We start from the raw sequence: 22358 nt of genomic DNA, 5'->3' as shown, positions 1-22358 counted from the left end.
CACTATATAGAGATGCAATTTTGAATCCATAAGCAAATATTAACCAAGTTTTGATAAAAAGCGATTAAATAATGGGATGTATTTAATATAGGTAGCCAGATAGGAAAAAATAAAATTAGCACTGATAGCACAGACAGCATTATGTCCAGCTGTCTAAAAGTTAACCATTATTACACACCAAAAAGTCCTTCTGGCAGCGAGACAGCAGTGAAACCCCTCAGTCTAAAATGCTGTAAAGCCTATTTGAAAGCACTAGTGCAAATAGCTATATTCCTGTCTGAAACAAGGTCTCCGTAGTTCAGTGGCTCACTGAACTATTGATTTTTTAAGGAAGTAAATCTATATGTTTTTGTTGAGGAGCAAGTACTCCTTGTGATTGTAAAGACTAATAACTCAGCAATGGAAAAGACCCTGAGTGGGCAGCACCAGTCTGACACAGGTTGGAAGCAGCAGAAAGTACATTTCCAGGCAAAAATGAATAAAAATGCCACATCTTGCTCTTGCAGACACAGTTCACATGTGGGGATTGCTTGCATGCTGCCCTCACACCCTCCATGGCCACTCTCTCCTAGATAAGCACCTACATGTACTGCCTTCATCTTCTACATTTCCTCTTAATAGGCTAGAAGATAAATAAAATGGCAGATCAACTTTCTAAGACAAATTCGAACAGACAAGCTGGTACTGTTATATGGACACACAGTTAACTTTTGACATAGGGGTGGGGCATGCAAACATGCAGCGATATATGTGTATTGCAACCTGGGAACTCCTTGAAAGACAATCCAAAACTGATCCTGGAGTATAGACCAACCAGGTGGTCCGTACACATTTCAGATCCTTCCTATACCCTCTTCAAAGAGCTTTTTGACAGAAATGATGCTTAAAGGATTTCTGGCAAGCTTAGGGCTGCATGAGGTATTTCAGATATATTACTTTTTATCTCCCATCAGAGAAGGGATATGGTGGTATGGACATCATAAACAAAACCCAAACACATCTTTTTAGAAGGAAGCTCGTCAAAATAATAAAATCGATTTATTTGGTGATAATTTATATTTGTTATATAGATTCAATTACAACCCATTATTAAAAAGAAAATTGTTTTCTTGCTGCCTGGTTCCCCATAACCGCAAGAGGAGGAATCCTGTTAGAACAGCGACATCAAGTGGGCAATCTGTACTTTCTTCTCACATCTCACTTTCTGTGCTCCTGCAGATAAGGCTTTTCTGAACCATGGGCTGAACTTCGTACAACTGAACAATTATTCATCTACCAAAGAAAAAAGGGCACGTAGATCAAAATAGATCAAAATAACAAAGAACTCTTTTTCTTCTGGCATTGGTAAATGATTACAGATACGTAGACACATTTAAAATAATATGCAAAATTGGGACATAAAGATGACCTTTTAAAAGATCAGGTAAGTAAAGTACATGTAAAGAAAACCAACTGAAAAAGGAAAACCGTGTTCCAGTTTGTGCCCATTGTCTCTTATCCTCTTGTGGCACCACTGAAGAGCCTGGCTCCGTCTTCTTAACAACCTCCCTTCAGGCATTGATAGGCACTGACGAGGTCCCACACAAGCCCTCTCTTCTGTAAGTTGAACAGTTCTAGCTCTCTCAACTTTTCTTCACAGAGAGATGCTTCAGACCCCTTCATCATTTCAGTGGCTTTTCACAAGAGTTCCTCCAAGAGTTCCGTATTTTTCTTGTACTGGAAAGGCCAGAACTGGATGCAGCAGTCCAGCTGGGCCTCCACGGTGTCAAACACACTGAAAAATGTATGTGATTACATTTACTTGGAGAGAGAAGCTCTGAATCCTTCACATGGAAAGCACCTGTGGAACTGCTTCTACAGAGAATGGCAAGTTCTGATGCCTTTGCTGTAACACAGTGTTTAAGAAATCTCCAGGTGGTTGCTTGAGTGGTATCCAAAGGAAGACTCTATTTCATCAGAAAACAAAACCAGAAACACTCAACTGAGCAGAGTTTTTGCACTGGAGGTGGATTCATCTTGGAAGTTTCAGGACATACTCCGAACTCTGTCAAAGTACAGAACCTGCCTTCATAGCCTCTGGAGGAAGATGACCGTTTCATGTGACATCAGGTCCCAACGCAGTTTGAAGGCTCTTATTGTAGCCTTCTTCATACTCAAAATGTGTGGGATAGTTTAAGCTCCAAGGGCAAGTGGGCAATTCCTCCATAGTGGGAAGGAGTTAATGATTTTACTGAAATGTGCATGCTAACAGTCCAAGTAAACTCTTACAGAGGGAACCCCCAAGAAGCACAAGCTGAAAGGACTGCAAGGCATTACAAATGACTGAGCTATCCAGAGTCCAAAAGCCTTACGTGACTCACTAGAAGACCAGTGCCTGAGAGATGTCAGCCTTTAAAGCAAGAAAAGCAGGAAAGGCAACAACAGAACAATAGGGTTCATGATTGCACCTACAGTGATTTTGCCTGAAGAACATCTGAGCTGATTCCAAGGTTTGAAGGTGCTTTTTATCAGCAGAATCTCTGGTGTCCTCGGTAAGCAATCGGTCTGATATAAACCTGGGCATCAAGTCCTTTCATTTAAATAGTTAAAAGTGTCTGGTAAGATTTCCTATGGTCTCAAGGTGAGCCTGAAGTCACAACATCAACCGAACACGTATCTCCCTATGAGGTAGATATTTGCTATGGAAAAGTCCATGACTGAGCTGGCAGAAGTCAGTGCTCCTGCAACTGCCCACATGCTGGGGAGCCTGGGCTTCTGAGAAAAGAGGCATAACTTTTTCCTAGGAGTCCATAGAGAAACAGGCAAATAAAATTTGCACTCTTGATGGATGATGACAACTTTCCAAGTGAAGTAAAAAAATAACATGAGGATTTCCTTCCTTGTGACAGGCAGCTGAAGCAGAAACTGAGGCTTATGGTAAAAAGGCAGATGAATCAGCACCAAGAAATGGGGATGGTCATGAAGCAGGCACAGCAGCGACACCATTTTGAGTTGGAAGAGACCCCTCAAGGCTATCTGGTCCAACTCCCCTGCAATGAACAGGGGACACCTACAGCTCCACCAGGTTGCTCAGAGCCCCCTCCAGCCTTACCGCCATTGTCTCCAGAGACAAGTCTCAGTAATCCATGTGCGTTGTGGTCCAACAGGTACAGAAGACCGTGCTACTTTCACCTCGGAGAACACAAATTGGTATCAAAATCCTATTTATTTTGTCTTTCAGGGGATTTGCTGGGAGGATACTGACATACACAGCTACAAAATATTTTTGACTGGGTGCAGGTTTTGGACACCCAGTGAAGAGCTCTGCAGTTCCCAAGTTTAAAACTGATTTGCTGCCTCTTAACAACAAAGTAGAACACAACTAACAGAGAATGAATAGAAAAGAGAAGTACAAAGTTATAGTAGCAGAAGAAAAACTAAAACTAATGAAAGAAGTCCTTATTAGGAAGAAAAAATGCCAGATAGAGCATTATGACAGAGATGCTGATGTGGAAATAATCTCCAAATGGAAGCAGTGAAAGCGTCAATAAATCTACCGATCCAATTACATTGCAAGGCAGTGAGAAAATAGGCTAGCAACTATATAAACAAATGTAGATGTTACCAGAATGCATGTGGCATGAAATGAAGACTAATACCTTGGTAATTAATTACATTCAAAGACCACAAAGGCCAGTTATGTCATTAACACTAAAATAACATATTCAATCTTACAGCTTCCAACAGAAAGAAGCTTATGACAGCTTATGACTTTATGACAAAATACATTTTGTGAAGAAACAAAACAAGAAAAAGCAAACCAACAAACAGGATAGCTTTGCAATCAGCATTCAGAAATGTAAGTCTGAACTCAAAGGACCCTTTGCAGTGCAATCAATATACAAAGAAAAAAAAAAACAAAAAAAACCAACCATCACAAATGCACTGCTGTGTTAGTTACAAATATCTGCTTTTTAGCTACAAATTCAGACCTCTACAAATTTTATTTCTATAAATTTCAAGGAAAAAAACTGTTTTAGATGTAGCTTTACTCGGTAATAGTCTTTTCACTCCCGTCTCTAAGAAATCCCAGGTTTGGCTGGGTCTGGTAAAGTTCTACCCTCATCTCAGTGATTTAAAGAAAAATACAGCTAGTTCCCTCAAACACTTTGGTTATTAATTTCTGCTGAAGTTTGATTGTAGTTAACATATTCCATTTGCCTGAAACTTTTTTGGGGATAGATAGCTGTAAGCATTTCTTCTTCATGGAATTTTTATGAAACACTTCTGAAACATTTCTATTTCTGCATTGTCTGGTGTATTTGTACACTTGCTTAGAAACTGAAAGAAAATAAACACTAATTAGACACCTTAAAAACAATCAAATACGGGGAAATCAAAGAGGTTTAATACGAATTCTAGCTTTCCCCTCCCATGCGTTTCAGAACTCCACATGATAGAAAAGTGCGGGCTAAATCACAAGAGAAATTTTTGTCTACAAGGTATCGTTAATTAGAACAACTATTTACATTTTAAGTATTATCTTCTCAAAAATAAATATCTGATATTAAGCAAAAGCAATGAAATGGATAAGCTCGGAATGCTGTGGCTGAGCATTCTACTTCTGGAGTCTTCACACACCAGATAAAATTCAGTGTAGTGGCTTTCAAAGTGTTTGGTGTTGTTTCGAATCATAGGCCGTAGTTTAATTATAGGAAAAAATAAACAAATCAGCTTTTAAAAGTGTAATATACATTGGATTCATGTTTTATTTTATTGGCCAAAGGAATGTGACTTAGAAAAAAGAACAGGGGAAAGCCTTCTGTGTTCTTTTAATGTATAAATTCAAATCTTGGTGCCTCAAGAAAATCTCATGTCTTCATTTTTGTAAATATAGAAACTTGTTTGTTCAACAAATAACTTTCTTCCACTGTTTAATGCTTCTAACAGATCTTCAGAAAATGTCTTCCTTCTGCTTTCTTGTTTTTTTGCAGTTTTAGTTTCTGATTTCTGTTTCAGTGTCAGTCATACTGCATGCTGCCGCACTCAGAGCATATGATGTTTGCTTCCATTCCACAGGTACTGAAGAGCACTGATTATTTAGCACATTGCTACGATGTGTAAGCCAAGCTGCCCCAGTGAAACCACTTTAGGTTTTTTGTTTCCACCCTTTTTCTTAAGCAAGGTCAGATCAGAATGAACTCAATTCCTTCGAAGTTCTACTTATTTGCCAGACAGGTTGCTGGAAGACACGATACATTATAAACATCAACTCAGGGAATTTTGATGGAAAAACTTAGGCTAGTGTATGGCTTTTTGATAGCCAGATTTGCATGATTTCCTTGAACTGTGGCATGGAAGAACACTGTCTTCCAGAAATAGAACTACACTTTGAAGACGCTTCAGAATTATTTCCTCTTCTGTAAAGCTACATTCCTGAAAACTGTCTACTACTGCCAGCTTACTCACAGCACTATGTCAAATACGCATCAGGAATTGAGGATTCATCATTTGCAGAAAGAAATGAGCTCTCAGGTATGGCTGCACTGTGTTCAGATTGAAGAGTCTGCTAAGAAACTAGTTGTTATTTGTTTGGTTTGCAGCCGATCTGATCTTCAGCAGACACAGAAAGAGGCATTTCCTCAGTTCTAGGACGTTTAGATGCTGGGGGATTTTGAAGACTGTCATCAGATGGTAATGGCCTCTCTGAAACAGGCAAATACGAAAGTCATTTAAGCTATGCGAAGTCAGATTAAGGAAGTAAACTGGTTTACTGGATTCATGAACAATTAAAACACTCAAGAAACTGGTTTGAGGGTCCAGCACCTGAAACAAGCTCCAAGTGTCTTTAAAACCTACCTGTGTGAGCTGCAGAACATTCATCCAAATAAGCTTACTCTGCAGTGTTTCAAATGTCAGTTAATGGTACCATTATTATTGAACTGCAGTAACATACTGTCACACGAGCAGCTGAGACAACTGCAGTGAGAACAACACACTTCATACTGTCAAAAGCACCTTTCAAACACACCTACATAATGAAGAAGCTTTACAATCTGCAACTACTTTTACATCTGTGCTTGATTTGAGATCTTTATTGCTTATAACAGAAGTCTATAATGGAAAATATGATTGACAAAAAATTTTGCTGGATATTAAGAGCCACAAAAACTTACCATGTTCCTGCTCTGAGGAAGGAGGTACAGGAACTGTATCTGTATATACTGAGGCTGGTGTATCTGGCTTCAGTGGTATCAAGTTTACTCTCCTTTAAAAGAGAAGAAACAGTTCAAGTACTTTATTTGAAGATTTATTTGACACACAGTAATTTAAACTTAGATCTTGTTAGGAAACATATTACTAAGCATTTTAGCTTCTTGTGATATGCCAAATAGGACGTTTTCAGAAGTTCTTTGAATACAACTACTCATCTTTTTATTCATCTTTCTCACTAGAAAATACTTTTTCATTTGTTATATTTGAAATAATCCTACAGAGTATATTATTTTGGTCAAATATTTTAAAGCAAAGACTGGCTGAAAAGGCAAAAGATTTTAACCTGTTTCTTGACGCCTGCTAAGGCTTCCAGTTCCACTGCAACAGCTTACTGTCCCTCTGCTAGCCCCACCTGCATTAACACTTCTGACTGATAAAACTCTAAAGAATTAATTTCATCACTGAAGTGTGCTTTTAAAAATAAACAAACCAAGCCAAAACAACAACAACAAAATAAAACCTTTCTTTACATTACGGCTTCTGGGTGACACTTACAAAATAAGAAGAGTGGCAGAGGATTAATTGATCTATTAAAAAACAATCTTACATGCAGCACCATGCATGCTACTACAAGAAGACACTCAAGGTGTAAGTAGCCAATGAGATAAAATATAGCTTATTTCTCAAGATTAGCTAGCACCATCAGTCACCCTGCCCTCCAGACAACAGTCACTTTCAACTCTCAAAAACCCCTTCATTTGTTAGTTCTTGTACAGATGATCACCGATGTTCAGAAAGCCATCATCCCACAATCACCTCCTTTAAGACTTTTCTTTGCAGCTGATGACAAAACCCAGAACCTGCTTTCTCAGTGATCATCTCTTCCCTAGCTACCTAGTAATCGATGCATTCCTATGAGAAATACCAATAGGCTCCTAAATTATATAGTCTTTTTTTGCTGACAATGTCTAGACTTCTAATTCTGTGTATATGAGCTCAGGACCTTATACTGCAGGCTCTGTGGCAATATTGCAGGCTGTGTGACAATCAGTACTTGGATCACGGGCAATTTCTGAAAACATCTATATCTTTGCCCCAGAGAATAACTTCAGGCAGTGCCTGAAGTATTAAGTGCCTGAAGAGCCACTCATCTGCTTCTTTTACTTCTCAAAATACTTCTTGTCAGAAGGGTTTTAAAATATTCCCTGTCAGCTGAAGGCACCATCTTTCTAGAAAGTGGGACATAAAAACAGACAACTGTGTCTGCCATCTTGACAAGGCTTAACAGCCAGGTTAACTTTGCTACTGCCTCACATTTTAGATAGAAATATGAGAGTTACATTTAGGATTTTAAAGACATTTTGACCTTTTAGTTGCAGTACAACTAGAACAAAAAGTTCCACGTCAAGACTGGGAATTTATATCTAAACCTCAAACCTTTAAATGTAGCACAAGCACAGCTTGTCTTGGCCTTCATATTTATGACTGCAAATGGCAATATAAATCTCACCTTGGCGTCTTGCTCCATGCTTGTAAAGTGTTGAGAGTAATCCTCCTGGGCTGGTTTACTTTAGTACTCTGGCTGGCTGGCTGGCTGATTTTCCTCTCCTCTGAAGATGAGACTGGAACATTTTTTATGCCAACAGGTGTGGAAGGCAAGTCCTTAGCAGCAGCTACAGGCGTTTTAGGTTGGAGAGTGGGAGTACTCAGAGAAGTCCCCTCTGTCAGCCTTGAGCCCGGGGAAATGACTTTGTTTGGCTGACTCTTCTTCACTTTCTTCTCTGTGACAACAGAAGTCCTGACATGTATTTGAGGCTTTTCCTTCAGTGGTATTCCCAGTTCATCCTTCTCAAAGGTAACAAACGAGCAGTATCCATCCGTAGAAGAAATAGCAAGAAAGGCTCCATCGCTGGACCTATTTGGGATTTTTTTTCCATTAAGGGGAAAGGTGAAAACTTCCTTCTTCAACCCCAACTCCCCTCCATATATAACACACACTGTACTCATCAGTACTTCTTCCCTTCCCCCAGTACATACACATGTCTAAGTAAAACTGCAGTCAAGGAATGACATCCAATTCAAAAGAACAAAAGACCTTCACATCTTGCTTCCACACCTGATTTAAACTCTCTGGCCTTGCCAATGATTAGCGGTAGTGTGCTGCTACCAGAAACTACGTCCATCTGAGCTGGGACACAGTATGGTCCACATGCAGGTAAACAAATCCTCAGCCAGTTTCAGAAATATTGCTGAATTCTGCACATCCAGACCAGAAGAGCAAGTTAAGCTCTCTAGTTATGATCCTCAAGCTAAATAGAAGCAATGCTCAGAATCACTGTGGCGCTCACAGGGACAGGTGCTTGGTGCCCATTTTAATCAGTGATGTCATGATTCTGCTCGCTTCTATTCACCTTCTAGTATTACGCAATCATTTTCAGTTTCTGAGCACCAATTATAACTTCTAAAAAAAGAGGTGTCCACGTGGTCCTCAGTTTAGGAATGCAGGCTAGAAAAGTCTAACAAGCCCAGGCCAGCAGAGAGATTATTCTGACTGCAAAGACTTCAGTTTTCAGCTCCAGTTCTGACTTCCCACATCAAGCCAGATCAGCTACTACGTATAAAGAACCACCATGAAGAATTATATAGATAAAACATTACTTGGCCACGATACAGACACCTAAACTTAGAGATGACCTTCATAACTTCCAATAACATCACTGTTACCACTTACACTCCCTGGACAATGGGCTCTTTACTGTGCATCTATCTATACAAATATCACCTGCTTGTCGTTTGGCTGCTGGCACCTTGGTTCCCAACTGATCAAGGAACTGTAATTCTCCAGTTTAGAGAGCAAACAAGATGACTTGCTGTTCAGATATCACAATGACTGTGACCAAAGATGTGTCATGAACGAAACTCAAAAATAAAGCAGGACACAAGATGCAGTGCAAAGCTTCAACACAAAAACAGGGCATTTTCCCCCCACACGACAGATGTGAAGAATCTAACAATGACCTACCATGAAATGTCACTGAGGGTGTGATAATGTATGTTAGAAACGTAACCAAAAGGGAAAGACTGCTCAGTATCATAAAAAAGCACAGAGTCTTCCGAAGCAACAGCAAACACCAATCGGTAGGGTAGATTCAATAGGGCAGGCGATGATTTCTGACTGACTTCACCTATAATGCAAACAAATGAAAACAATGAGAATTCTCTCTTGTATTCAGTGCAGGGTAGTAACTGCACTGGTTAGTCGTGAACCAAATAAAGATTTAATTGTTCATCAAATAATGACTGAGAAGAAAGCAAGGCCATAAAATGTAAAGTTTAATGGCAAGCACTAACATTTCTGTTGTCTATAGGTTCTACTGTCTTAGAGAGAAGACAGCAGAAGTTTAGTTCATTCAGGTTGCTAATATTTTCTTTTGTCAAGTCTGTTATTTCCCAGTTTACGTTTTTCAACATAATTACACACTTTATGCCAAATTTAAACAAACGACTCCTAGGATATACATTAAGCCAAAGTCACCATAAATTTATGCCAGCACATTGTATTCTGTATGCCTTGTACAAAATATATCTTGGTTTCAGCTCCTAGCTAGCCCTATGCTTCCAGCATTGCTTCACTGTAAGGACAGATAACCCCACCTTCCACTGGACCATTAGCTAGCTACTTTCCAAAATTCCTAGGATATGGGCCTCCTGTTCACTTCTGTGGTTATAGAAGCAATGCACTGGATAAGGCAGGCTATTAACATGTACTTGCACTTACAGAATTCTGGGCTACCGCATTTTCACTTCTCTAGGAGCGTGCTGCAGAAACTAACCACTGCATTTAGAGGAGCTACAGAGACTGACAGCTGACACTCATCTCCTTACCACAGAATCACGCTGGATCTAAATATTACGATGGAAACACAGAACACAACGGATAATCTCTAAATCCTCTAAGGAACACTGCAAATTGACCCTCTAAAGAAAGAGGTTTTATTTCACTCCTGCTTGAAATGAGCAAAACTCTGCCTTTTCAGCAGAACACAACTAGTCTTGTTAAAATATAAACACTCCTGCCCCACAGGGCTCATAAGAAGGCTAAATTTCAATCTCCAGGTAAGTTCTCATGCAACTTCATACCACTCTTCCCTTCCTCGGAACTCCCATTCTGATCAAAAATCAGCATTCTTTCTAGTTTGGCTTCCTTAAATAAACATCAAAGGTTGTTGCAAACTACACTAACTCTGTGGTGCTTCTGTGATGTGGGTAGTTGAGACTAAAAGAAAATATTTCATTGCCTTGCTCCTTTAGTACTAAGCCAAGTTATTTACATTTTTTTCCCCCCACACAAAATGGTTAAAAGTTAAAGGAAAATACTAAGAATTATTTTTGTAGCCTACAGTGCCAAGTAAGGCATTCATCTACTATTTCAAAAGCTACTCACAAGGTACTTGAGGTAAATTCAGGGTCTTAGAATCAGGAAACAGCTCCTAAGATGTGGTACAACACTATCTTAATGGAATGTTAAAAGGCTAGGGCATAAAATTGTACGGCCTGAAAATAAACAGTCGCATTGGCCTTTTCACATATTTGCTGTAAAAATCATACTCCCTGAAGGATTTGCAGTACCTTTATTAAGTGCTTGTCTCAACTCAAAGTAGACTGGGCAGCAGCGAACAGCAAGAGTTGCCTTTCCCGGACAGGGCAGATGACCCATGGGCCTTTAAGAATAAGTATTTCAGAAAAAAAGCATTTGATTATTATTTTTTTTAATAAAATAATATTTACATCTTATTAAACTCTACCTTTTAAGATTATTTCTGGAGAAAACATATGTTGTGTTTGTCACATTTTCTCCTGATTCAACACAGCCAGCTGCAAAAATAAAGGCAAAAGCATTACTCATCAAGTCAAAAGGTACTGACTATACACTTTATGTCTATAAACATTTTACTTCTCAAGAATTAGACCTGTCATTTAGCTGGGCAAGGGCTGTGCAACTTGAATACAACTTAAAAAGGTATCCCAATATTTATTTAATGCTGTGTGTGTTTCCCTTATATGCTTCCCCCTCAAAGCTTCTTTTTTTATGTTGCCAGACATCCACAAATGCTGTGCTTAAGTGGGCAAACTGAGCCCCTCCTTGCAATGTTATTTTTACTACAACTGTGTAATGTTTTTAAGAAAGAATACAAATGAAGCGAGACCTGACAGTCAAAAGAAAATACTAACTCTTCATTTCTATTTTAACAGAAAACGTTGCAATTTACATGTTTCAGTTAAGAAAAATGCCATAAATATCATTTTTATCACAGCGAAAATTGAAGTTCTGAGCCACTGATGGAAATGTATTGTGGAGTCTCTATTCCCTTCAACGGAAGATGATAAATGAGGAATGGCATCATTCAGATAAACAAACATCCCCTACTAGTCGGAAAGCAATCTTTATGCAAACTTACACTATAAAGTGCATTGTTTATACTTTATGGTCTTCTCACATACCTGGAGTGAGTAGTAAGGAGCCATCAGGAGTAAAACTGAGCCTACGGAAAAATGACTTCATGCTGTCATCATGAAACATCCGATAGCTCCTAGCCTGTAACATTGAAAACCTGACTGTTAGAAGTGCTATGAATATGTCAGCTGGAATTTAAGTGAGAGAAATGATCTGGCTGTACAACCCACCCTCATGGAACTTTTGTTTTAAAAGACAAATATTTTAAAAACCACCTCTCCTTCAAACTCATTTTCTCTCTTTGCTATTAAGTCTTCACAGCTAAGAAAAATAGGCCCTAATCCCTCTTTAACAAATCAAAACACTCTAAGAGCAGTCACATTAGACCAGTAATCAAGGAGTAATAACCTGGAGAACAACATTTTGTAGCAGTCAGTGTAAAAGCTTGTTCCACAGGCATTTAATTTTAACTCTTCGAGTAGAGGTTTAAACAGAACTTTCATAATGGCAAAGGTCCCTCTCTCAAACCTCTCCTTTTGTCACTATAACAGCTGTTATAAATGTTTAAAAAAAAAAGAAAAAAAGAAATTGAAAAGCGAGCTTGGAATTGTTATTTTAGTATCACTTTGAATTAATTTGGGGAAAAAAAAAACAACTCTTTGGTTTCTCTTCAACAAATCAATAAAAATGTAGGAAATTCTAATCCCATTTTTCCTAAAAATTAGAATGCCTTTTGAAAATTTCAGACTGCTGCACTGAAAGTATGAATGCTATGTTGTATCTGTTAATAAATGTACAGCTGCTATCAGACAGAGAAGTTTTCAGTCTGTTAAAATTCACATGCATGTAATTTTTTTCCACACGATTTCTAACATTTACCACAATGCACAGTGTTACTACTTTACTCAGCTGAATTTGCTGAGAGATCAACAGCAGCAGGCAATGTTCTCTGTTAATTGCTTCTAAAATGGCGCAGGAAAACACATGTAAAACATAAAGGTGAGACAGAAATACATGACGTGTGGATTATTTGAATGGAAAATACTTGCTCCTCTGCTTACAGGGAACAGAGTAACTCATATAGAATAGCACGCAGCATGTTGTCCAGTACCATTAGTAGCAGAACAACATACCTCTCCTTCAGCTCCTGATTCAGATGGCATCTTGGTAACGTTGAATGCTACACGCTTGGTTTGCGTGTTGTATACCCGCAGAACCCTACGCAGTAGAGAGTAAAGTTAGCTTTCACAGTGTCCTTTCACCCCAGGTTTCACAGTGTTACAACACTTCACCTTTCAGTAAGGACTGCCAAATATAAGAAATCTAAGTGACAAACACATAAAAATGTTAACCCCATTCATGAGAGACCACTAGAAAAGATATGTTTCTTATGGCTACGCAACCAGTTAGATGCTGACAACTATTTGACTCAATTAGGTTTCTAAAGTACCAGCATACGTATTCATGGAAAAATAAAGGAATTTAATGGAGAGCAAACAGCCATGCCATTCCTACCTGTGCTGCAGTAGCCACTGTGCTCCTGTGATGTGGGAACTCATCCCACCATTAGCTACATTTCGGGGCTTTCATTGAGTTTTCTTAGGAATAAATGAAAACTGGAGTGTAACACCATGGAGAATGCTTGAGCTCCGCTGACTTCATCTCCCTAAAACAGCAGGTAGCCAAAGCAAATCTAAGGGCTGGTCTAAAAATCCTGTCCTTTCTGCCAGCTCTGACACCCACTGAAGCCTTTGCTGGGTTACACTGATTTGTTAGGCTGCTATAAAACTAATCTAACAAAAGATAGATTTGACTTGCTGAAACAGCTCCACAGAGTCCTGACAGAGCAAGCAGGAGAAAACAGAAGGTGATGCTGTGGCATCCAGCAGTTGGTTTGTGGCAGCTGTGGAACTACAGGTTCTGGGTGCCACACAGCTAAGCTGGCCTGGCAAATGTGGAGGAAATCTCCCCACTCCAGGCTGCTGAACATCAGTCCAAGCATCAGCTCTGGCTCCTGTTGGTCTCTTGCTGAGCTAGATAATATTCGCCAACGTTGCAGAAGTGTCTGAAACCTGAGGAGGTAGGAGACTTCCTCTATTCAGATTAGTTCATGCTCTAGCTTGTGACGTGACTCCAAGAAAAACTTGTGCATCACACCATTACTCATGTTTCGCTGCTGTTCGTTTTAATAAAAGCAGACAAATTTCACATAAGTGATTATTGGAAGACAGAGGCCCATAATGAACTAGTAGTCATTAACTCATCATTTCTCAGAGCCTATTGCAAGTCTTAAATCAAAACTACTTCTGCACTATTACAGCAATTTTCTTTGCATCGTGTGCCAGATGACATGCATTTATTAGCCAGCTGCAATCCCTTCAGAGCAGCACACATGCCCTCAACAGTTTAAGCTGAATTGCAAAGCTCTGACAAGGCACAACTTTTACGAAGTGTGCATTTGCTCTCCCAATGACATCACTTACAAAACTGCTGGGGACGGGAGGGAGCAAAAGGGCAAAAGAAAGGTATCAGTGGAAAAACATTTTAACTGATTACTTAACCTGTTCATACCTTGCTGTAAAATGCATTGATAAGGATGGACTTAGCAGCTCACTGACAACCAGAGAATGCAGCAATCTCTTTAAGGTGCATCTAGTATCTCTAATGACTAATGGCATGAAAACTTATTGCCTAAAGACAGTTCTCTCTGCAAGGTTACATTAGCTTACTTGCCATTTAGAAAAGACACTCATACCTCAGGAATCATTTACCACAGTCGCAAAGCTAACTAAATTAGCATGCTGCTTTCACCTCAACCTTCTTACAGAACCATTTGAACCCACATAAAAGTCACATTTATAACATACCTGAGCATGAGTTAAAAGTATGTTTAAGAAAGAACATCAAGGCAAAACACTTAGAGCAACAGCTCACCTATCACAACTCAGAGTTGCAATGTATTGGCCTAGAGGATCCCAGGTTATTCCTTGGACATAACTCTTGTGTTCATTTAATATTGAAACCTTCTGTCCTGAAATTACAAACAGTTCCCAAATTCTGAATTCCAAAGTGCTTTAAAAACATTTCTTCATTTCAGAAATAAAACAAAGTAGAATGCTTTAAAATGTAAACAAATAATCTTTTGAACACGCAAACCTATCCTGGTGGTATCTGCTAAGAACGCTGGAAGCAGCTGGGTTCTAGAAATAAAGCAGCTAGATGCAGCCAATTGGCAATGCCAATTCAAAGGCTGTTCCCTGTGAACTAACTCAGATAAGCAGCTTGGTTCAGACATCAAATGTGCACATTTCAGAACTAAAAGAGCATCAAAATTTTTCCGATGTAGAACAAAAAAGTTCTCATGGAACTCTGAGATACTTTTCAATAGTTAACTGATTTTGGGTGTATGCCAAGTCAGAAATTCCAGCATTAAAACATACCATTCAGGTGGGGCTGGATAGCCAGGTTCTGCTATCCAGGCCTGTAGAAACTCACTACCTCCACTGAGCAGGCACTGAAAAAACACACTGCATGCTTCATTGACGGATCATTTACTCACACAGCTTTCAGAAACGCTTCTACAGCAGTGCTAACTCATTCTTGCACAACTCAATCTATCACGAAGGCATGAACTCTCCAACCCCTCTAATGTTGTACAGTGGAATGGCACAAATGCAAAGTGCTAAGATGAGGTAAAGTTACATGTAATTCTCATAAAATACTTCATTTTAACTGTCAGTTACGGACTTGTAATAGCACAGTCTTGTTTTGTTTCAAAGACACAGCTCTTTGAAAAGACAACACAGAGTTGAGGCCACGCTGCAAATTCCTTCTGGTCCCAAAGTCCCTGCTCTCAGACAGTGCCCAACAACAGATGCCTAAGAGCATAAGAAGGAAGTGAGTACATAACGGTACATCTCCAGGATGTTCTGTTAGTTTCCAACAGTCTGTACTTATACAATTTCTTAAGCCAGTGATGCTGTCTTTGTACTAAACAGCTCTATGGATTTTTTTTTATTAATTTCCTTTCAGTCAGGTTTTTTGGTTGTTGTTGCTTCCTAAACTATGCAATCTTTTAGCCAGGGTCAAGCTCTCCTTGAAACTCTTTACTTTCATGTACCTACAACTTCAACCACAAGTCCTACATCTTCCAGTACTGCCTTCTTACTTCTGACTTACTAGTTCTGACACTGCCTAGAAGACACAAATTTCCTCCACAGCAGTAATTTCATGCTAAAAGAAAGCAGCAAGAATGAAAGACATTATGCATAAGTAACATAAGAGGACATTCAGCATTTTTATCAAATATTCGAATAGATATATCCATTTAAGGTGGCATTTGGTCACAACACCCATGCACAAACTTATGCTCTGAGCACACACACAGTTGAACATCCAGATAAGTTATACTCAGGGAAAGCCAACTACTTCCACATGAAATCAGAAGCGAAAGTAATGATCACACTGCTAATCAGAAAGTATTAATCTCCTGTCCAGGAACCTAACCTAGCTGGTTACTGGCAGCTATACACACATAGTTGGGAACTGCGGTGTCCTAAATATTCTGGGCTGGTCCAACCTCCACAGGGCTTTTCTTGGAGAATATGAGCAATCTCACGGCAGTGGGATGAGCGTGAACAAAAGCGTTTTGCTGAACAGAGCGTAAAGAAGTGCCACATCTTGCAAAACAACCACCTTCTATGTTCTTCTGTATTCAACTGAGGTAGTTACTTGATACCAGCCAAGTTTTGTTTGCTTGCTGGGGAGCGTGGGGTGACTATGAGCTTGATTGAAAGGGGTGGGAAGAAAGGGTGACATTCACTTTCCAAGTAATCTGAAATGATTACTTGTGTGTAAACTTTGTTGATGTGAAGGTATCTATGTATGTTGGGGTATATACCTCACAATTCCAGAAATCTACTAAGTTGACCGTTCTCTCACTAAATAAAGATGTGTTTAATTACTTTGGTAAATACCTGGGGATACCTCCATCAGGGCTGGAGTCACAATGGATAAAACGGAGTTCTTACCTTTAACGACATCCCACATTATAGCCGTGTTATCTACGGAGGCGGATGCCATGTAATTCCCATCTGAGGTCCAACAAATATCATACACATCTTCTAAGTGGCCTCTAGAAGCCAGCAAAAGAACTGATTATTAAGGCGAACAGATATATGTAGATGTAACAGCTGTACATGTTTTGGGGTTAAAAAAACATACCAAAGAGATAAATAAAGAACTGCTGAAGAAAAGGAACAGCATGATTTTCAGCTTCTACAGAACTTCCGTACTCAGAGGCATTAAAATGTTTCACAAAGCACATCCTCCTACTCAGAGTAGGTTTCTTTAACATCTCTTTTCTCACAGACAATAAAAACCCCACATTTGAAGTTGCTTATGAATTTGTATCTAGAGATCTGCAAAGGAACATCTCTAGGATCAGTCCAAACAGAGAACAAAACACCAGACCAAAGCAGTTACCAAGCGTCAGGATTCATGAAGACTTTCCTGCATACTTACAGGTTTCATAAATACAGTAAACAAAGATGCATACGCAGTAGAAGAGAAGGAAATACAGAAAATTAGGTTTGATTTGATGTAGCTGAGCAAACATTTAAAAATACTGAGAGCCACCTAGAAAGGCTTCATCAAAAGCCATGCATATGACTTGTAGTTTGAAGGTTTCTTATACAGGGTGGAAGCATCAGTAATGAACATCTGCAACACTCAATTTAGGGAAGGGGGATCAGCTCTGTTTGCTTTAAGAGATTAATGTTACTAAGGATGATGCTGGTGCTTTATGCTATCTCACTAGCACACCTGAACCTGTTCTCACATAAATCTCAATAGTTGCAAGGAATGTATTGGTTATGGATAGCATAGTTACTTACGTTTTGTAAACAAGTGTAAATTCAGAATGATTTTATCAGTATGGACAGAGACCTAAACTTTTAACAGATAATACACAGAAGGCAAAACAAATATACACCTCATAAAAAACTACTGCAGATTGCAGAACCACCCATTTCTTTCAATCTTCTGCTGAGAGAACAGAACACCACACACAGTACTGCAACTACAAACCAACAGTGGTTTGATGCCTTACAACACTTACCTGGCCTTTGCAGGCACAGTGTGTCTATCTTATTAATTACAACACAGTTTGAAACAAAAGCTGTCCAGTATAGATTTCCAACTATTCAAAAGAACCAGTTGAAAAAGACTCCTCCAGTCTCACAGCTACTATCTGGCAAATTTGCCCAAACTATTTCAGCTACTGATGTTTTTCGTTTTAATAATGATCAAAATCTGCACTATGAAGCTAATAAATAAAACTTTATATTTACTTATACACAGGCATTAAAGTTTAAGTGATTGCAAATCTCAGGAACCAATTTCAGAGCACATCAGCTACGTCACGCTAATTATTTATGTCACATAAATGCTGTAACAGAAGATGCAGGTTGGCCCTGTATCAAAAGAAAAAGACTAAGAGACAATAAAAAGATGAACTCACAGTAAGCAAATTTTAGAGAGTGGAATCAAAGACACTGAAGAGAAAAACATCTCAAAACCATTAAAATACCTTAAAGTTTTAACAACTGTCCAGTTCTCCTTGTTGAGCTGAGCTTCATCTTCATCCTGAAAAGCTAGTGGTTCCAATTCTTTGCTATCATTCAGCTTCCATAATAAAATAACAGCATCTGTACAAGAAATAATACAAAGCTTCTTTCTTTCCCACTCATTTGCTAACACATTATATTTAGTTCAATGTTACAATCATCTCACATATGACACGTGAAGAACAGGTCTTAACTTGCGCTGGGGAACAGACTGCCTTACCCTTTTATTGTTTATGTGATGCTTTAATTTGAAAAAATAAAGGAGAGATTCCCAGGAGTAAGATGAGAGTGCAGAGCTTAACTTTCGGTTTGCTTTAGATGAGAGCAGCCTATGGTTCTGTACGTAATGCTTTTTGAAAATCCTCTAGTGAAGAAGGTAACACTCAGCTCTGTCTCATAGGACACACGCCCATCTACTGCTGACCTTACTGGGACTGAAGAAACCACATCACCCTACAGAGATAGGGAGAAATGCACAGATTCAGCCACAGCTTCTCACTGTGACGCTACTCAATCTCTCCTCCTGGGAAACATGGGCAGTTATTTATCTTATGCCTGGAAAACAGCTTCTGAGACTCACAGCCAGTAAGTTACTTAGGAACTAACTGCATGACAGGCATTTACTGCTTACAGTCAGAGGGCACGTAGGAATGCGAAACTGAAAGCGTGAGAGAGAGGTATGAACAAGCCCGTATGCTCACTTTTCCCCCTTCACTCACCAGATGCACGGACAGAGCTTCTTCTCATTAGTGTCACTGAGCACTGTTACTCACCATCTCCACCAGATGCGAGGACTTCACCACTGGGAGAGAAGCGCACGACATTTACTGCTTTGGTATGGCGGGCGAGATTGGACAAGAACTCCACGATAGCTTTTCCATCCGGTCCTTTTTCCACTTTCCATACCTAGTTACAAAAGCACTGCAGGTAGTTGTTGGAAACCAGGTATAATCGACATGTCTCACCACAAGAATTGACAATTTACTTCTTGGACCATCATTCTGAACTTACGATCTGAAGCTCTCACAGGTAAAGCTGCAGTGGTACCACAAATTTTCCCTCTTTGAGCTACAGCTGCAATGGTACTGTAGTATATTTTTAGTCTGACTTCTGTGTGATTTTCACCAGTTCCCCCTCCTTATTAAACAGCCTTCCAAAGGAAGAAGCAGCATCTTTTATGTCAAACAACACTGAAAAATTCCTGGCCATAAAACATGCATACACATAAATATGACTTAAATATATATTCACTAACCTATATACACAGCCCAAATCCCTGAGGTGCATGCAGTGTCAGCTAAGAAATCCATTTGTCTCTGAGGAAAAGTTTTGGCTGAGATTACTGGAATTAACTCCTAAGCTTTCATGATACGTATCCCACTTAGCACTTCCAAAAGAAAGAAGCAGTCCAGCCAGACACGTATCACAGAGTTACAATTCATCATAATTTGTTCAAAAACACATTTAGAAGTATCATTTCACAAAACATCGCATTGAGGATCCCAAGGAACACGCGTGGGTCCAATCAAAATGCAGCCCACTGTAAGGACAGATCTGATCTTTGCACCTCAGATCCTCTGCTAAAACAGAACGTTTACCTATTCAGAAGGAAATGCAGGAGTAGTAAGAAAAGAAAAACTTATTACTTCTGTTCTGCTTATCACACATATGACAAGACCCTCTTGCAATGTTCCTGATTTCTTCAAATATATCAGGTGACAGAAGAATGACAAAATATAAGCAGGCCCAAGAGGTGATTAAGATGTAAAATTATCAGCAAAGATAAGTGGGCAGAAAGATACACACACATTGCAGAAAACCTGCATGAATTCATTGCTCTCCAGTCCATTTCTAAAGAGCACATGAAGACTATTGGCCTGGAATCCTTCTTCATATCAGAAATGAGTTTGAGGAATTTTCTCAAATTGAAAGGTTAGTGGTAGAATTTTTATTAAACAAGCCTTCTGTTTTACTGCACATCACCAGGACTGGATACTGAGGAGACATACAGGAACTCAAACACGAAATGAACAGCCCAGCACTGATGGGAAACCTAACTATATTTCAGTGTTGGCTCCAATAAAAACGGAGGCAAGCGTTTCAGAAGTGCTCAAGCAGTGAAAAACTCTGAGCACTGTATCTACCTTCCATACTGTTAGAAAAACAACAACACATTTGAGTCAAGTTTACTTGTCTGCAATGAAAACTCTGCCTCATCAGACCATTAACTTTATTTAAGGAGTTGACTAACACGCAATTAAAAAACAATATGGCTCATTCAGTGCTCTAGATTTCCCAAAGCTTTCCAGTGAGAGCTAAGGCTATTAGAAAAAAACAAGTGATCACTGAATGACAGGGACAGTCCTCACGGCCAATAAGAATTTATAAGAGAGAAAACAACTGCTTGATTTTGCAGTGGTACATCTGATAGCCACTTATTTTGGGGCTTAGGCTACACAATCAGTCATTATTTTCAGAAATGACTCTCAAAAAAGAACAACTGATTAACACAGCTTGCTAACACCGACAGAAAACCATTTATGAGAGCTGTACATGGATCTGACTGAAAAGGCCTGTGGAAAGATCACACAGTGCTAATTGCTCACAAAATAGGCAGATCAAGATCAACTATAAGGAACATAAAGGAACAAAAACCAGTTGCTTCTCATTAACCCAAAAGATGATGCCATAAGTTTGGGGTTACTACTCAATTGCAGAATCACAGGGGTTGGAAGGGTCCTTTGAAGATGTGACCCCTCAATAAACACAGATCATCTTCTAAAAGTTTCAGTTCAACACATTAGCCAGGAGCAGTAAGCATAGATACAGCCATTCCATCTACAACTGAATAATCTCATGCTTTTGCCCTCAACATCCACTCCACTCATAGAACCATTAAGGCTAGAAAATGCCTGTAAGAGCACCTAGTACAGCTGTCAGCCCAACAACCACGTCCCTCAGTGCCACATGCACACATGAACACCTCCAGGGACGGTGACTTCACCACTCCCCTGGGCAGCCTGTGCCACTGCCTCAGCGCTCTTGCTGAGAAAAAATGGTTCCTGACGCAGAACCTGAACCTCCCCTGGTGCAACTTGAAGCCATTACCTCTCATCCTATCGCTGTTACCTGGGAGAAGAGGCCAACCCCCACCTCACCACAGTCTCATCTCAGGTGACTGTGGAGTGATGAAGTCTCCCCTAAGCCTCCTCTTCTTCAGACTGAGCAACCCCAGCTCCCTCAGCTGCTCCCCATCAGACTCACGCTCCAGGCCCCCCATAGCTCTGACACCCTTCTCTAGACACTGTCCATGGCCTCGGTGTCCACACCGGCTCCTAAAATAACACCTCAGATAAGAGTACATGTCATGCTTTATTCATGCCAGAAAACAGAACAGAAGATGCGTGAGACATACCCGGACGGCTGTGTCCACACCTGCAGAGGCCAGTCGGTTGATTTTCCCATCAGTTCCATGCTGGAAGTCCAAGCTGTACACAGGCTCCTTGTTGTGCCAAGCTATCTCACAAGTGATGACCTTCATATCTGCTAAGGAAAACAGAGCAAAACCCTGGCTAAATTCCCGTTCCCCGTGACCACGATCCAAACTAACGCGGACCTCACAAGCACTCCAGGAACTGACAGGACGGTAGTTTCAGGAAGATCATTTTAGATCGCCGCGATTACAGCGGCAGAGGTTAGTGGCCGAGCGCTGCAGCACGCAGTACACTGCGGGCACGAACTGCAGCTCTTCCCTCCCGGGGGTGGCCGACCCGACCCCGCACCGCCAACAGAGACCGCTCCCACCCGCCGGCGGTGGGAGCTGCAGGGGTTTAACCGCATGGAAGAACGCAGGCCGCCCGCCGCTCCGCACCACACGCTCTGCATCTGATCCTTCAGAAAGCATCTGATCGTTCGCTTGGCCGCCCTGCGTGCCTCCCCCCTCAGCCCCAACCGCTGTAACGGCCGCCCGCGCCCCCAACCCCTACCGGCAACCCGGCCCGGCCCAGCTCCAGCGCGGGAGCGCGTTTCCCGCCCCGCGCATGCGTGCGGGCTCCGGGAGGGCTCGAGCGGGGAGGCAGCGC

The 22358-nt window shown here is 40.3% G+C and overlaps 1 protein-coding gene across 5 annotated transcripts; it reads right to left on the bottom strand.

Moving 5' to 3' along the window:
* Positions 1–1001: 1001 nt before the first annotated feature.
* Positions 1002–22322, bottom strand: CHAF1B (chromatin assembly factor 1 subunit B). 5 transcript variants are annotated; one of them, XR_005858988.2, is made up of 15 exons: positions 22148–22322; positions 21692–21819; positions 19050–19182; positions 18240–18357; positions 16681–16784; positions 14585–14681; positions 12784–12868; positions 11698–11791; positions 11001–11070; positions 10825–10916; positions 9218–9380; positions 7706–8110; positions 6156–6247; positions 4828–5685; positions 1002–4789 (listed from the first exon to the last, which is right to left on the bottom strand). XR_005858988.2 is itself a non-coding variant. In XM_040698514.2 (14 exons), the coding sequence occupies exons 2-14, from the start codon at positions 21815–21817 to the stop codon at positions 5564–5566; spliced, it is 1701 nt and encodes a 566-aa protein (XP_040554448.1). In that variant the 5' UTR covers positions 21818–21822; positions 22148–22322; the 3' UTR covers positions 1002–5563. The 5 variants fall into 5 exon arrangements, 4 of the variants coding, with proteins under 4 accessions (XP_040554448.1, NP_001008677.3, NP_001376226.1 ...); XM_040698514.2 differs by having other exon boundaries at positions 1002–5685; positions 21692–21822; NM_001008677.4 differs by having other exon boundaries at positions 1002–5685.
* Positions 22323–22358: the final 36 nt, after the last annotated feature.

The sequence above is a fragment of the Gallus gallus genome, chromosome 1 (genome assembly GCF_016699485.2).
Source record: "Gallus gallus isolate bGalGal1 chromosome 1, bGalGal1.mat.broiler.GRCg7b, whole genome shotgun sequence".
In the NCBI taxonomy this organism is placed as follows: domain Eukaryota; kingdom Metazoa; phylum Chordata; class Aves; order Galliformes; family Phasianidae; genus Gallus; species Gallus gallus.
This window is presented reverse-complemented; position numbering and strand designations above follow the sequence as displayed.

Bases quoted from the DNA above. Each gene is read 5' to 3' on its own strand.
- CHAF1B (XM_040698514.2), bottom strand. From the start codon at position 21,817: ATGAAGGTCATCACTTGTGAGATAGCTTGGCACAACAAGGAGCCTGTG. The intron at 16,785-18,239 runs GTATTTTAATGG...GCTGGCTTCTAG, and splicing joins ACAGTTGTTAAAACTTTAAG to AGGCCACTTAGAAGATGTGT. The intron at 14,682-16,680 runs GTAAGAACTCCG...TTGTAATTTCAG, and splicing joins AATGTGGGATGTCGTTAAAG to GACAGAAGGTTTCAATATTA.